This window comes from Sebastes fasciatus, chromosome 1 (assembly GCF_043250625.1).
Source record: "Sebastes fasciatus isolate fSebFas1 chromosome 1, fSebFas1.pri, whole genome shotgun sequence".
NCBI classification, from domain to species: domain Eukaryota; kingdom Metazoa; phylum Chordata; class Actinopteri; order Perciformes; family Sebastidae; genus Sebastes; species Sebastes fasciatus.
Genome location: NC_133795.1, coordinates 13,287,115 through 13,302,143, shown reverse-complemented (window position 1 = coordinate 13,302,143; position 15,029 = coordinate 13,287,115). Strand labels below are relative to the sequence as shown.

Genomic DNA, 15,029 nt, shown 5'->3' with positions numbered 1-15,029 from the left:
GGACAAAAGAAGTCTGAAAAAAATGTCCGAAAAAAAAAAGTCTGAAAAATGTCGGACAAAAAATGTCTGAAAAAAAATATCTGAAAAAAAGTATCTGAAAAATGTCGGACAAAAAATGTCCGAAAAAAAATATCTGAAAAAAATATCTGAAAAAAGTCTGAAAAAAAATATCTGAATAATGTCGGACAAAAGAAGTCGGAAAAAAATGTCCGAAAAAAAATATCTGAAAAAAAATATCTGAAAAAAGTCTGAAAAATGTCGGACAAAAAATGTCTGAAAAAAAATATCTGAAAAAAGTCTGAAAAAAAATATCTGAAAAAAGTCTGAAAAAAGTATCTGAAAAATGTCGGACAAAAAATGTCCGAAAAAAAATATCTGAAAAAAGTCTGAAAAAAAATATCTGAATAATGTCGGACAAAAGAAGTCGGAAAAAAATGTCCGAAAAAAAATATCTGAAAAATGTCGGACAAAAAAAGTCTGAAAAAAAAAATCTGAAAAAAGTCTGAAAAAAAATATCTGAAAAATGTCGGACAAAAGAAGTCTGAAAAAAATGTCCGAAAAAAAATATCTGAAAAAAAATATCTGAAAAAAGTCTGAAAAAAAATATCTGAAAAATGTCGGACAATAAATGTCCGAAAAAAAATATCTGAAAAAAATATCTGAAAAAAGTCTGAAAAAAAATATCTGAAAAATGTCGGACAAAAAAAGTCTGAAAAAAAATATCTGAAAAATGTCGGACAAAAGAAGTCTGAAAAAAATGTTCAAAAAAAAATATCTGAATAATGTCTGAAAAAAAGTGTGAAAAATATCTGAAAAAAGTCTGAAAAAAAATATCTGAATAATGTCGGACAAAAGAAGTCTGAAAAAAATGTCCGAAAAAAAATATCTGAAAAAAGTCTGAAAAAAAATATCTGAAAAATGTCGGACAAAAAAAGTCTGAAAAAAATGTCCGAAAAAAAATATCTGAAAAATGTCTGAAAAAAAATATCTGAAAAATGTCGGACAAAAAAAGTCTGAAAAAAAATATCTGAAAAATGTCGGACAAAAGAAGTCTGAAAAAAATGTTCAAAAAAAAATTATCTGAATATTGTCTGAAAAAAAGTGTGAAAAATGTCTGAAAAAAAAGTCTGAAAAAAAATATCTGAAAAAAGTCTGAAAAAAAATATCTGAAAAAAATATCTGAAAAAAGTCTGAAAAAAAATATCTGAAAAAAGTCTGAAAAAAAATATCTGAAAAATGTCGGACAAAAGAAGTCTGAAAAAAATGTCCGAAAAAAAAGATCTGAAAAAGGTCGGACAAAAAAAGTCTGAATAAAAAGATCTGAAAAAAGTGTGAAAAAAAAGATCTGAAAAAAGTGTGAAAAAAAAGATCTGAAAAATGTCTGGAAAAAAATGTCTGAAAAAAAGTGTGAAAAAATGTCCGTAAAAAAAGAGCTATTCTGAAAAATGTCGGACAAAAGAAGTCTGAAAAAATGCCAGAAAAAAAGTCTGAAAAAAAAGATCTGAAAAAAATGTCGAAATATGTAGATATGAAGGGCTCATTCTAAGCTAACACATTCTTAGTTTCAGGTGATTATACACTACTGAAAACAGAGTTATGAATATTTTATTCCATTTCTGCTAATAGTTTCCCTGAAATGTTAGACACTGTTCCTTTAATGTTAGTGATTCGGCGGATCTTTTAACCATGAATCATTCATAAGGTTACCTGAGGATCGCAGCCTCCCCTGGAGAGGAAACACTCTGACAGTTAAAGACACTGGCTGCTGCTGCTGCTGCTGCTGCTGCTATGGTACCTAGTAGGTTGATTTATGGAGACTTATGACCTCTATGGTGACATGTAGGCCAAATGCTAAGTTAACTACAAAGAAACTTCTTGAGCATCTACGGTCATACTGGATCCAGGAAACTAAAGGCTGTTCACTCTTTAACAGTTTTACAGAAAAAAGAAAATCCAGGAGAAGGACTTTCTCCTCTTTTCAGACCACCCAGGAGACATCTGAGGAGGGTGTCGCCATGCTCCCAGCTCAAGAGGCCGCCAAAATCTACCACACCAACTACGTGCGTAACGCCCGGGCCGTGGGCGTGCTGTGGACGGTGTTGACCATCACCTTCGCCATCATCTGCGTGGTGGTGTTCATCCAGCCCTACTGGATCGGGGACAGCGTGCACACCCCGCAGGCCGGATACTTCGGCCTCTTCCACTACTGCATCGGGAACGCACTCACCTCGGAGCTCACATGCAAAGGGAGCGCGATGGACTTTGGCTCCATCCCGTCCGGCGCCTTTAAGACGGCCATGTTCTTCGTGGGGATCTCCATGCTGCTGGTGGTGGGCAGCATCGTCTGCTTCAGCCTCTTCTTCTTCTGCAACGCCGGAAGCGTCTACAAGATCTGCGCCTGGATGCAGCTGGCCTCCAGTGAGCACAGCAAAGTTAGGATCTGCTAAGTTTAGGCCTCTATGAGTCATATAAAAAAACATACATTTTGTGTTAAATATAGTCTCTTTAATAGATTATTAACATTATAACCCTACAGTAAAGGCTATATTTTGTAAATATAAGCTATATTTCATAACAGAATGCAGTACAAAAACAATTTTAAAATACACTACCTTTGTATTTTTCTTTTAAGTATTCTTTCAAATTATGTCTGGGCTTAGTGGGCTATATATCTTTGAGTTTTTCTTCATGTCTGCACACCCAGAATACTTATGACCACACTAGTGAGACCTTCAATTGGTTTACTTAACACTTAACCTTTGCCATTGTGTCTAATTTTGCATGGAGCCAAACAAATTTCAGTTTCTGACATCAGTTAGAGTTATTTATTCAGCTTTTTATCATTTAAACAAAACTTGAATTACTTCACAGACACACAAAGAAATAGACAGGAAGACCTCACTTGATCTAACTAATAAATAAGCAAGCGATGACACGTCAATGTGAAAATGAATATGATGGAAACACTGGTGGAAGAAGTGCTCAAATCTTTTACTTAAAGGACCAGTGTGTAACAATTAGGTAAGTATGTTTTTTTTTAGTGTATATTCACCTGATAATAAGAACCGTTGTGTTTTTGTTAGCTTAGAATGAGCCTTTTATATCTACATAGGGAGTGGGTCCTCTCCACGGAGTCCGCCATGTTGCACCGCCATGTTTCTACAGTAGCCCACAACGGACAAACCGAACTCTGTTAACTTTTCCTGCTTCGGCTGAAGTCGATAACGTTACTCGCTCCCATCTCCGCCGCTCTCTCTCTCTTGCTTCACCACTCACTTCCTACGTACATACTCACTCTACGCACTGTCTCTGCTCCAGATGGCTCTAGAGAGGGACATTCGTGTTTTCACGTCGGCCACCGTAGCTCTCCAACACGCTTGGCACACTGGGAGAGGCTTCAGTCGGTTGCAATCTGCAACCTCACTGCTAGATACCGCCAGATCCTACACACTGGACCGTAGAAATACTTTGTCACAAGTAAAAGTCTTGTGTTCAAATAGTCCCTTTAACAGTTTATAATTTTAAAACACATTGGTTCAAAATTCCCATCCAAAAAGGTAACCATAGCTTGCAGTTCAATGACGTTAAGTAAAAAGTAGGAATATTTCCCCCTGAAATGAGTTGATGGATAAAGTAACATGAAATGGAAGTACTTAGTTACTTTCCACCGCTGGCTAGAAACACACAACAGGAAACAAAACCACATTTCAGGCAGTTTGTTTACACAGAGAGACAGGATGTGAGTGTGTTTGGGCCTTGGTATTAAAAACACAAGAAGACTTAACGTCAACCAGACGCATAATAGAGACTTAGTCTTTTGAAATGTGAGTGAAATATCCACAAAAAGACCACGTCTAAAAAGAAAATTTAAACTGGGAATTGCATCCAGAAACATTTCAGTAGTTCCCTTTAGGAGACACACACACACACACACACACACACACACACACACACACACAGGCAGAAGTGAGACGTGATCCTGTGTTTGAAACATGAAGCAGCTTGAGAACAGATGTAGCTGCAAGTGAAAGGACGAGCCTGTAATGAATCACATAATGAGATTAACCTGGAGGTGTGCTGTTACACTTTCTCCTCTCCGCTCTTCATACAGCGCACACCTGCCGCTCAGTGTGTGTGTGTGTGTGTGTGTGTGTGTGTGTGTGTGTGTGTGTGTGCGTGTGTGCACTCCAATAAATGCCAGACTTTTTTATGTCTGTATATTATACACACATACATAATATGCCTATCTGTTTTTAACTATTCAAGCCTCTAAATTAGTCACATCCATGTTTGCATATTACAAAATCCATCCTAGCCTCTGAATTAGTCTGAAAGGATTCGTATATGATTTTGTTTTCAGAGATACTATGGCTCAGAAAAATCTACATTTTCCATATTTCAGGGCCAACTCAATATGAGTTTACTAGAGACGTAAACAATAGCATTGAGGGGGGTAATTACGTATATACATGGGTTTGACCTTGCATGTATAATAGAATAATTGAGTCCTGATTATTTCAGGTGGTGTCAACATTTAACTTAACGTGTTAGTAAGCTGATGAGAATGATTATCTTATCTTGAAATTGAGGAAGAGAACTGAGAAAGTGAGCGTGAGAACTTTGAGGAGGTGAAAGTGTGTGTGTGAGGCTCAGAAAGTGAAAGTGTGTGTTCGATGTGCTAACGTTTCACCTCGTCACCTGATAGTTCACGTGTCTCTGCATGCTGAGGTGGGACGGCTCGAGGGCGGCTGTCTCTCTCTGCAGAGTCAATAATGGATGAACAAGTTCATCTTGCTGGGGTTGAGATGCTCTGGAGTTGCTAGGCAACTCACCTGCATGTGTGTGTGCGTGTGTGCACCTGAATGAGTAGAGTGTATATTTCATTTCTCCAGTGGCTTCTCTGTCTTATTGTTTCAGCGTTGGAGTTGGAGAAGGTGGTTTGTGATAACAGCAGAAAGATGCGTTTTTACAAACAACCTGTCAACATGTCGTTGTATAAAAATTAAACACATTCAGTCGAAAATGTAAAAAAATAAAAATTACAATCAGGTAAATGTATTTAAAGTATTAAAAGTGTTTAATGCAGAAAAATGCCCCCCTGTGAGTTACATTATTCTATATTAATTATGATTCCTCATGCATTAATGTGTAAGCAGCATTTTACTGTTGTAGTTGGTTGATGTGAAGCTAACTTTTAACTATTTAATATAGGGCTGCAACTAATTAGTATTTCCATTATGGATTAATCTACCGATTATTTACACAATTGATCAAGAGATTCTTTCGTTTGTAAAACTTCATCACAATTACCTAGAGCTGAAAATGATACCCTCACAATGTTTGTTTTGTCCAACCAATAGTACAAAAGTCAAAATAAAATAAAAAAAATAAATAAAAAAAATAAGAATTAATAAAAGGAGAAGCAGCAAATCCTCACATCTGAGAAGCTGGAACCATGAAATCATTGGTATTTTTTACACAAAAAGTGACTTAAACAATTATCAAAATAGTCGCTAATTCATTTTCTGTCAATCGACTAATCGTTTCAGCTCTACTTGTTATGTGCTGTACTGTTGGGTAGTGTTTTATAAGCTTCTCATATGTTTTGCATGCAAACATCTTAGTTTGTAAAGTAAGTAGTAACTAAAGCTGTCAGTGCAGTAACAAGTCCTACATTTGTCTTTGAAATGTAATGAAATAGAAGCATAAAGTGGCATTAAAAGAAAGTATCTCAAGTCTGTACTAAAGTATAGTACTTAAGTAAATGTAGTAAATGTTAGACTCTACAGGTTTCCTACATCAAAATCCTTGAAAGTTTGTGCATTTGAATGAATGAATGGCTAAGAGTGAGTGTTGAAGTACCTGATTTTAAACCCCTCTGTCTCAGGCACCTGCATGGTGATTGGCTGTATGATCTATCCTGACGGATGGGACTCGGACGAGGTGAAGCGCATGTGTGGCCAGCGGACCGACAAGTACACCCTGGGCAACTGCACGGTGCGCTGGGCCTACATCCTGGCCATCATCAGCATCATGGACTCGCTCATCCTCTCCTTCCTGGCCTTCAGCCTGGGCAGCCGGCAGGACAAGCTGCTGCCAGAGGACTTCCAGGTGGAGGGGAAAGGTACCAGAGGGAAGGGAAGGGAGGAGAGAGGGGGGGGGGGGGGATAAACGGCTGGTTGGTGGGAGAGGAAGACACAAGCTGGATGAGGATATTTAACTGGAGAGAAGCTTTCAGAGGGTTAAAGGGTTAAGTGCTGGAGGGAAAATGGAAAGAGGTGAAGCCCTGAAACCTCAAGGACCTCTGTGTAAGTGATGACTCACTGAGGTTCGGAGGGTAATGTTGTCCAGTCCACCACTATATCTCCAGACTGAAATATCTCGACAACATTTTGTACGGACACACATAGTTCTCACAGGATGGTGGTGATTTTGTGATTTTCTGACTTAGTTAAGCGACGCAAGCAGGTCAACGTTTTCATTTATCCAGTGAAAATCCTGGATAATTTAGACAATGCTGACGAAACGCGTTGAGTTCCTCAAAAGGTTCTTAGTTCCGGGGGTACAAGTTCCTGCAGTGGAAACGGGGCTTTAGATGGTAAACAATAACAATCTGCTAAGCATCAGCTCAAAGCTGTATAGTGTCCAGCCTCACAGAGCCACTAGCAGGGCTGTAGACTCTTAGTCTTGTTATATAGTGTTTATGTTCAAATCCAGCTAAGCTACTGCCACAAATCTACGTCAGTCTGAACTGACAATGACACATCATCTTCTCTTTCCAGTAATGTTTTCCTCTCTACTACAGATAATGCCTAGGCCCTCCGCGGACAACGGAGGGAAGAGATGGACGAGGCTTTTACGAGGAGCACCGCCGACTCGAGGGATCCAAATGTATTCCAAGGCTTCAGGACAGTTAATTACAAGCTAAAAATAACTTACTACAAGAAGTCCATCATCCTGCCCTTGAAATGGTGACAGCTCATCCACAGACTTTGAGAACACGGGAAGAGTCGCTGTCCACCTCCAGCTCAGAGCTTACGGTCTTAGATCAGCTAATTAAACATGCTGTGGACTTTGCTTTTAGGCATTTTATTAATAAAAATGACGAGCAGCTCCTTGTTACTTTGGAGAGAGAACTGTTATAAATGCTAAGCAGACACCATTAAATATGTAAATTCATCATTTGACATGCAAACCAACACCTGTGAAGTATTGAAGGAGCATTTGGAGTGACTTTGTTTGGACACTCCAATAAAAAATGATCCTCAAAATAAACTTAGATCATGGATCTGTTAGTAGAAAATAAAATCTGATACCACTCTACTGTATGTGGGTGTCCTGATGATGCATTAACTTAATGACAGAATCTTTTATATCTCTGCTTATTTGTGTTAGTCAGAGAATGGAAACACTGCAGTGGCGATTTATGAGGCGAATACAATCTAGTTAGATTTTGAAAAATGTTTATTTTTTATCACCTACAGAAAAAAAAGAATCAAATGAAGAGCTGAGACATGGACAGAAGGAGAGGAGACTTTGTAGAAAAACAAGCAAAATGGTTTTGAGGGGATTCAAAGCATTATTATTATTACAGCATTTTGTTTTTAGTACAATCTATTATTTTCAAATCCAACACCTCCATGTGCAGTGGAAACACTCGAAATGAAGCTTTACTGGAAATCACCTGAACATTCCTCCAGGCATTTTTTAACGAAAAAAAAGTGTAAAATAAATGCCCAACCATTTCAGCTTGTGCCGTCAATGTACAGAGCAGAGAGGGAGAGACTAAAGGCCGACTCTTTGGTGCACTGCACACAGGACGTGGATCCACGTATAGTTTGATTTGACGGTTAATGTGGGAAACGTTACAGGAAGTAGCGATCCAGGTATGAAACAGCATAAAGTTGTCCTCTCGTGCATGAAGTAGGAAAGGAATCGGAACGTTTTTCACATTATTTTGTGTATATAAGTGTTTGTTTTTTTAAAAACACAATATAAGATAATGCTGAAACCAACATGAACATTTGAAAAATCTCAGATTACACAGTCCTGAAAAATAGTGTGATTTCTGATGAGTCTCTCTCCAAATGCTTTCCAATCATGTAGTTATGCCTGTATACAAATGTACAAAAGTTGTTAAGGATAAAGCTAACTTAACAGTGCTAAGAACTAGTCTCTCATCATGGCTGTTAGCATTACGTACTTATTAATTCTGAGCACTTTGCACACATTTGACAGCCAAAGGCATAAAAACTGGCACGGCTAACATGACGACGGGCAAACAAAGATTTGGCTTGTTAATGACCTAAATGATAAAAGTATGCTGTTTTGATGGTGATCTTAATGTTTCTGTTAACATCCTTCCTTCTTCTGCATTTGTAGACTAGTGCAACGTCCTTTTAAATCCGACAGTCAATTATCTATAGCTAAAAATACAGAGAATAATGTGCTGCAGAGAAAGAGCTGCAGTCAGGAAGAAAAAAAGAGAGCAAGGTCGATAAGTCCTATACAGCCAGTAAAAAAAAAGAGCCATAAATATAGGAAGTGTAATCCAGGACAGGACTAAAACTCAGCAGCAGTCTCTCTTTTTATTGTATTCATCAAAGTGAGTGTGGGAAGCATCCGAGAGCCACGACGGGAGGATGCAGGCACGATGCAGTCGCAGGGTCTCACAGACACAGAATGTGTTTGTTTTGCTGTATGATGTCAAGCCCGGGATCTTCAAACCTAATTTATCCTTTCACAATATGGAGGGTGGAGGTGTGCGTGGCCCGGCCCTCTAGGATGTGAGCCACGCGTGGGAGAGACACTGGGCCGCGGTGGCCCTCCTCTCAGTCACCAGGTCCAGCATGGGCAGCAGGAAGGTGCTGAAGGTGTGCGCCTCGTCTTTGGACCACTCGTACTTTTCCACCAACACGTCCAATAAACCCCACGGCTTCAGCTTGGTGATGTGACGCAGGTCGCCTGGGAGGAGATATCGACAATTACACTGCTGAATGGTAATGTGTTACATTTTAAAAAGGTGCAGTGTGTAGGATTTGGCGTCATCTAGAGGCGAGGTGGCAGATTGCAAACTTCTTCCGTGTGCCAAGCGTCAAGGAGAACTACAGTGGACGACGCAAAAACTTAAAATGTCCCTATCTAGAGCCGGTGTTTGAAACATGGCGGCTGACTCCGTGGGACTCCCTAAAAACTTGGTATTTCACCCGGATGAGCGTAGTTTTGCAGAAAATAGCACTACACGCTTTGGCGAGTGCATGTTCACGAGTTACGTTAGTTTTGTAGAAATAATGTAGGTTACTACTTTTAATTTGCCCCATATCATGTGCCATGAGTATAATGGATGAAATTGACTGGCTAGCTAATGTTAACTTACTGTTAAGCTAACTTTACATTTAGGTTTCCTTTGTAAACAAGCCTCATATGCAGAGGTAACATTAACGTTTGCCCCATGGAATTATAAATACTGAGAGTTGAGTTGTGTGTGTGTGAGCGAGAGTCAGAAATCAGTGTGATCGGACAGGAACGTTTATCTCTGCTCTTTGGCTTAACGTTTTATAGATCTATTCCCTGAGGAGCCTTCATCTTTATTTTCCAGTAAAGTTATGATGGTCAATTTGAGAATTCATCTGCAGTCCGGTAAAAGCAATTTGAAAATCTGCAGGGAAGTCTCGTCGCGGTTGCAGCCGTACCAGCAGTAACATTACAAGGAGGAAAAAATGTCTAAGTGTATCTTCGTAAATCGATGATCACAAAAAGAATATCTTGGTTTGAAGTTACAACTAGGCATGAGGTACCCTGTAGGTTTAATCTTCAGGTTAAGGCAAAGTTTAGGTTAATAAACAACTTTTTTTGGTTACTGTTTTGCTAGCTTATGCAGACGAAAACTGACGAAACAACCCAATGTGAGCAGACGAATCGCACACAACACTGTGTGTGTGACGCAAGACACCACCCCGGGTGAAATACCAAGTTTTTAAGGAGTCCCCGCTTCGTATGTAGATATAAACAGCTCATTAACGAAATCACAACGATTCTTATTTTCAGGTGAATATTATATTCCATTTCTGCCAATAGATCCCCCTTCATGCTACACACTGGTCCTTTAAGGGTGCAAAACAATGGTTTCATATAAATAATGTGTAAGAGTGTTTTTAGTTGGCATAAATCCACTACACCACCTCTATAGTATGAACTGGAAATAGCTGCATTAAATTTAATTTGCAAGTTCTGCACTCAAACTGAGCAGATGGCTGATCCCCTGAGCAATCAGGTGCTCCGTCTGAAATAGGAACTTTTGCACCGAACACCTGAATATGTCTCAAGGATGAACTGGATTTAGCTATACGGCAGACAGCTGGTGACGGGGTGTGTTTACCTTTCTTGGTGAAAAACTCCTTGGAGTATTTGCCCGCCAAGATCAGCTTCCGAGGAACTTTACCTAGCAGCTCGATGATCAGCGCTATGTGATCTACGGGGAGGCAGAGAAACACACAAACACAGCTGATGAAGCGGCAAACACCCAAACAGAACCGTCTCAATGAATGTCTGAAGTACTGGACTCTACAAAGTCTACAACGTTCCTCTGTGAACCTGGCATTCGCACCCATGCCAGCGTGTTTCATCTGTTGGGAGTAACGCTCTAGTTAAAACCTGACGTCTCAGGGGAAGCAGACACTGACCTTCATCTCTGGAGTAGTCTTCTCCAGAATGGGGTTCAAACAGATAATCTCCAGTAGCGAGCTCGAAGGCCTGAGGATATAAAACACACACACATGAACTCAATAACCAGTAGATGGACGGATTAAACAAATGTATGAACATTAGTGTGGTCAATGAGGTCAAGACCGAGATTCCCTGACTTTTGTTTGTTGTTTTAATTTATCTTAAAAGTATGCAAGTTAGTGTCAATGTGGGCACAACCCTTTACATATTTAGGGTTTGGGTCAGCAACCGTTTCCTGTTTTTCACTAATGATGGCTTATCTTACTTTGTGTGTGTATACATGCACTACTGGTGCAACAAGCTCACAGTTTAGTTTGTACTGCGGTTTTTGGCTCACGGTTTGTTTTGCACATTACGGGGGAAGAAAAACAGAATAATTTCCATTACCATAACCATTGTGTTTGAACTCCAAAATATGTAAATAGATAAGATAGATTGGTTGATAGTGATGAATGATATTTCTATATTATATGAAAGGCTACTTGTTCTACCCATGTTCAGATATTTGCCTCTTCTATGTATCTGGAACCATCAAATCATTAGCAGGCCTGTATTTAATAGAGGTGCAACTGTTCAACAAGCCCACGGTTCGTTTTTTTTACGGTTCAGTTTTGCATCCCTAACATGCACACAGCTGTGTGTGGGTGTGTCAGTGTAGGATGTCTATTCAGGAAAGGTTAACAGGAGTTTTTGAATGTTGCTGTAAACCAATATTTTGATGATCAGGTTCACGGATTGTCTGTATCTCTTATCCTAATGTCCTATGGGCTCATGTTAATGGACACAATACACATTTCAGCCGACTGCAGTAACAGTGTTAGTGGGGATCATCCCCCATGAGTCAATAAAAGAAGACAGGAAGCTGATGTGAACAATGCAGGTCCATTAAACATTAAAGAAAGGCAACTGTTTTATGGAGTAGTAAATACATTCAACATGTTTGTAAGGACTGAAGGTTACACACAATGTCGTTTGAAAACAAATAAACTTGATAACTCTAAAAACTCCACAGGCTGAAAGAGTTTGAATAACTTTACAGTTTGTCTCTCCAGTCCGTGTTAATGACATTAATTCCTCATAGCTCTACAGAGCGTGTTTGTTGTGACTGTGTGCGTCTGTTTTACCATGCAGGCCGTGCTCCAGATGTCTGCTGGTGTGCTGTAGCCGGCTCCCGTCAGCACCTCAAGAGATCGATACTGCCGTGTCTGGATGTCGTCTGTGAAATGTTTGTTCTGCGAGAAGAAGAAAGAAATCCTAAATGATGAGGCACAAAGTCATAATTGAGCTGGTGTTTACAAATGATTTAAAGGTCGATCAGTGTTTCCCAAAGCCCAAGATGAGGTCCTCAAATGTCTTGTTTTGTTTTCTGAAAGATATTCAGTTTACTGCCATAGAGGAGTAAAGAAATCAGAAAATATTCACATTTAAGAAGCTGGACTGGGCTGGAGAGAATTTAGACTTTTTTTTAATTACTCAAACCGATTAATAAATTATCAAATAGTTGACAACAAATCGATTAATTGTTGCAGCGTAAAGGTCAGATTTAAAGCACAGGTGAAATGAGAAATTAAGAGCACTAAATTTCTACTCACCACCCAGCAGGCGTTGCCGAGGTCAGCGATCTTAACCTGCAGCTTGTCAGCGTTAAGAGGCTCCAGGGGGTTCACTAACATGTTGCCTGATCCTCCTGTTAAAGAGAGGAGAGAAGAGAGGGAGACAGGGACAGAGGAGGGTGAGGTAAAGAGGCAGGGGGAAGAAAATTTAGACACATGGGAGACGACCAGGAAAATCTAAGTTGGCCGAATGCTCATAAACTGCACTGGGTCATTCCAACAACTGGGAATAAAACTCCCAGGATCATATTAAATGTGACAACTCTTTACAACCCAACGTTTGCATTTTGTAGATGAAACATTCAAACTCAGAGTGGAGGATGCTACTGGAGGGTTTATCATGTGTTAGATTACAGGGTATCCTAAGTAATAAGTTAGCGGAGGTTGTTAGTGATATGCACAGTTAAACCATATTTATCAGCTTTACTAGCACAACGTTTTTTTATGATGCAGTCTGCTTATTACAGTCCTGTGACAGCAACCAGATTTTATTGGTCAAAACATTTGATTTATTGATTGCTGTCCGGATAATTTCAACAAATATAACAAAAAATGTTTTTGAAGAAGATTACCAACTGTAACAATATGCTATTGATAATCTCATGCTGTTAAATGTGGTATCAGAAGAAGTGTGAAAATATACTGTATATTCCACAACAAAACATGTTGATTAATTCAGTGCTAAGTGTGTGATCACAGCCTGATATAAACCATGCAAAACATCCAAAATATTTTTCATTTCATATCCAGAAAAACACAGCATACTCAAAAGTGCCGGAACGAGAAGACACACAATATATATCATCTATCATCATACAGTTGGTTAAAAAAAAGGTGTGGTAAAAGGTTAACTGACCGTCCTGGCTGTCGTCTTCTTCATCCCCTTGTTTGGTCTCCCCTTGAGTGTCCATCTCCTCCCCCTTCTTCTCCTCCTCCTCGTCTCCGTCCTTCAGCTCCACAGTGACACAGTCTGGGCTGAGAGAGGCAGGGAGCTGCTGCGGGTCGGCGTCTGGGTCCCCAGGTGAACCGTTACAGGTCTGATGCTCTTCTTTGTTACTTAACGTGTCCTGGGTCTCTGTGCTACTTTCTGGTTGGTTTGCGTTCTGTTGGTCCTCCTGCTCCTCTGTCAACTGCTTGGTCCCTTGTACCTCTACGCTGGTCTCGCTCTCCGGTCTGGAAGCGTGGCCGTTGCAGTTCACCTCCATCCCGTTCTCCTCCTCGGCCGCATTCTCCCCCCGCTCATTTACCTCTGGTATCTGCTGGGGCTGCTCGTCAGGAGTCGAGTCTGTGGTAAAATACAGTGAGGATCATTCAACTCTTGATGCCTCATGTTAATGCATACCATCTATTAAGATTTTTTTAAAACAACAAATCAATAAAAAACATTTTAACCAAACAGTTTTATCCGCTGTCCTCCATCTCAATCTCATTCACCTGTGATTGTACGGTTAGCGATGTCTTGCAGCGTGGCAGACATCGAGATGGTGGCTGAAGTCGTATCTTCGGTGGTCTCTGTTGTGGTCTCTGTTGTTGTCTCCTCATCGTCCTCCTCTTCTCCTCCTTCTGTTGCTCCTCCCTCCATCTCCTGGATCCTCTTCTCCAGCATCTCTGCCTGCTTCCTTTGCTTTTTCTTCATCTTCTTCTTTTTGTTCTTTGACATTTTGGCCATCTTGGGAAAGAGAACAGGAGGAGAGGGAAAATCTAAGTTTGTATTCTGACTTAAAGGGGGAGGGGTGTTTTGAGGTGGGGTTGTATGAGGTTCTTATCCATAGTCAGTGTATTACCTACAGTTGAGGACGGTCGGCACGCCCCCACGTTGGAGAAGCAGACAGGAGTTTTACCTTGTTATCAGACAGCTATACAGTCTATGTTTCTGGCAGGGACTGAAGCCATTATTTATGCTCTCTCCAAACAACCAGACTCCATTGAAAAAAACAGTAATTTTACCCCGCAGAACACGGGAGTTGCTGGTCTACCGCTGCCTTGATCCGTTAGTTTGTTTGTGTTACTGTGTGAATTTGGTGAATCCAAATGAACCAAAGTCACACAATAACAAAAAAAAACTAACCGATAGAAGCAGCGGTAGCAACCTCCGTGCAACCTCCGTGTTCTGCTTGGTAAAATTACAGTTTTCTTTCTCAATGGAGTCCGGTGACTTTGGCGAGGCATAGTGGGATACAACGGCTTTAGTTCCCCGTCGGAAAAGGCTGTCTGACACCAATGTAAACCGGTGAAAACTCCTGTCTGTTTCTCCAAACTGGGGACGTGCCGACCGTCATCTACTGTAGGTAATACACTGACTATGAATATGTACCTCATACAACCCCACACAAAGTCCTCAGATCTGGTAAAGAAAAAAAACACACACGTAACTTACTGGTTTGGGTGCTGGGGCTGTACTCACTGTAGGAGACAGGAAAAATCAGAGGATTACATTAGTGAGCGACATATGTGGCGTATCCTTTGCCTCTCTATAATTAGTATTCTGTTCGGGTGGCTGAGTTGATTCACACCGAGCTGTACTAATAGACTGTCTCTGCGGCGGCACCCGGCTCAGCGGGAGTCACACAGTCCTCTGAGCAAGTCGGTAATTTCCATAACTGCTCCAGCGGTGACTCATACTGACACACGGCTAAGCGCTCCGCTTTAATTAGAAACTTCCACATGCTTTCAAGTTTCTCAACGCTGCCA

The 15,029-nt window shown here is 40.3% G+C and overlaps 2 protein-coding genes across 5 annotated transcripts in view; one reads left to right on the top strand and one right to left on the bottom strand.

Moving 5' to 3' along the window:
• The first annotated feature begins 1,773 nt into the window (after nucleotides 1–1,773).
• lhfpl5a (LHFPL tetraspan subfamily member 5a) lies at nucleotides 1,774–7,988 on the top strand. The gene is made up of 3 exons (XM_074630322.1): nucleotides 1,774–2,418; nucleotides 5,888–6,124; nucleotides 6,806–7,988. The coding sequence occupies exons 1-3, from the start codon at nucleotides 1,821–1,823 to the stop codon at nucleotides 6,814–6,816; spliced, it is 846 nt and encodes a 281-aa protein (XP_074486423.1). The 5' UTR covers nucleotides 1,774–1,820; the 3' UTR covers nucleotides 6,817–7,988.
• The window catches only part of srpk1b (SRSF protein kinase 1b), a 27,270-nt gene continuing 19,687 nt past the window's right edge, over nucleotides 7,447–15,029 (bottom strand). For all 4 annotated transcript variants that reach the window (XM_074630298.1, XM_074630280.1, XM_074630288.1 and 1 more), the window contains 8 exons: nucleotides 14,716–14,741; nucleotides 13,773–14,007; nucleotides 13,195–13,623; nucleotides 12,318–12,412; nucleotides 11,850–11,957; nucleotides 10,683–10,752; nucleotides 10,379–10,471; nucleotides 7,447–8,964 (listed from right to left, as the gene is read on the bottom strand). In XM_074630298.1, coding sequence (XP_074486399.1) covers nucleotides 8,780–8,964; nucleotides 10,379–10,471; nucleotides 10,683–10,752; nucleotides 11,850–11,957; nucleotides 12,318–12,412; nucleotides 13,195–13,623; nucleotides 13,773–14,007; nucleotides 14,716–14,741 — 1,241 coding nt within the window. In that variant the 3' untranslated portion in view covers nucleotides 7,447–8,779. The remainder of the gene's footprint in view (nucleotides 8,965–10,378; nucleotides 10,472–10,682; nucleotides 10,753–11,849; nucleotides 11,958–12,317; nucleotides 12,413–13,194; nucleotides 13,624–13,772; nucleotides 14,008–14,715; nucleotides 14,742–15,029) is intronic.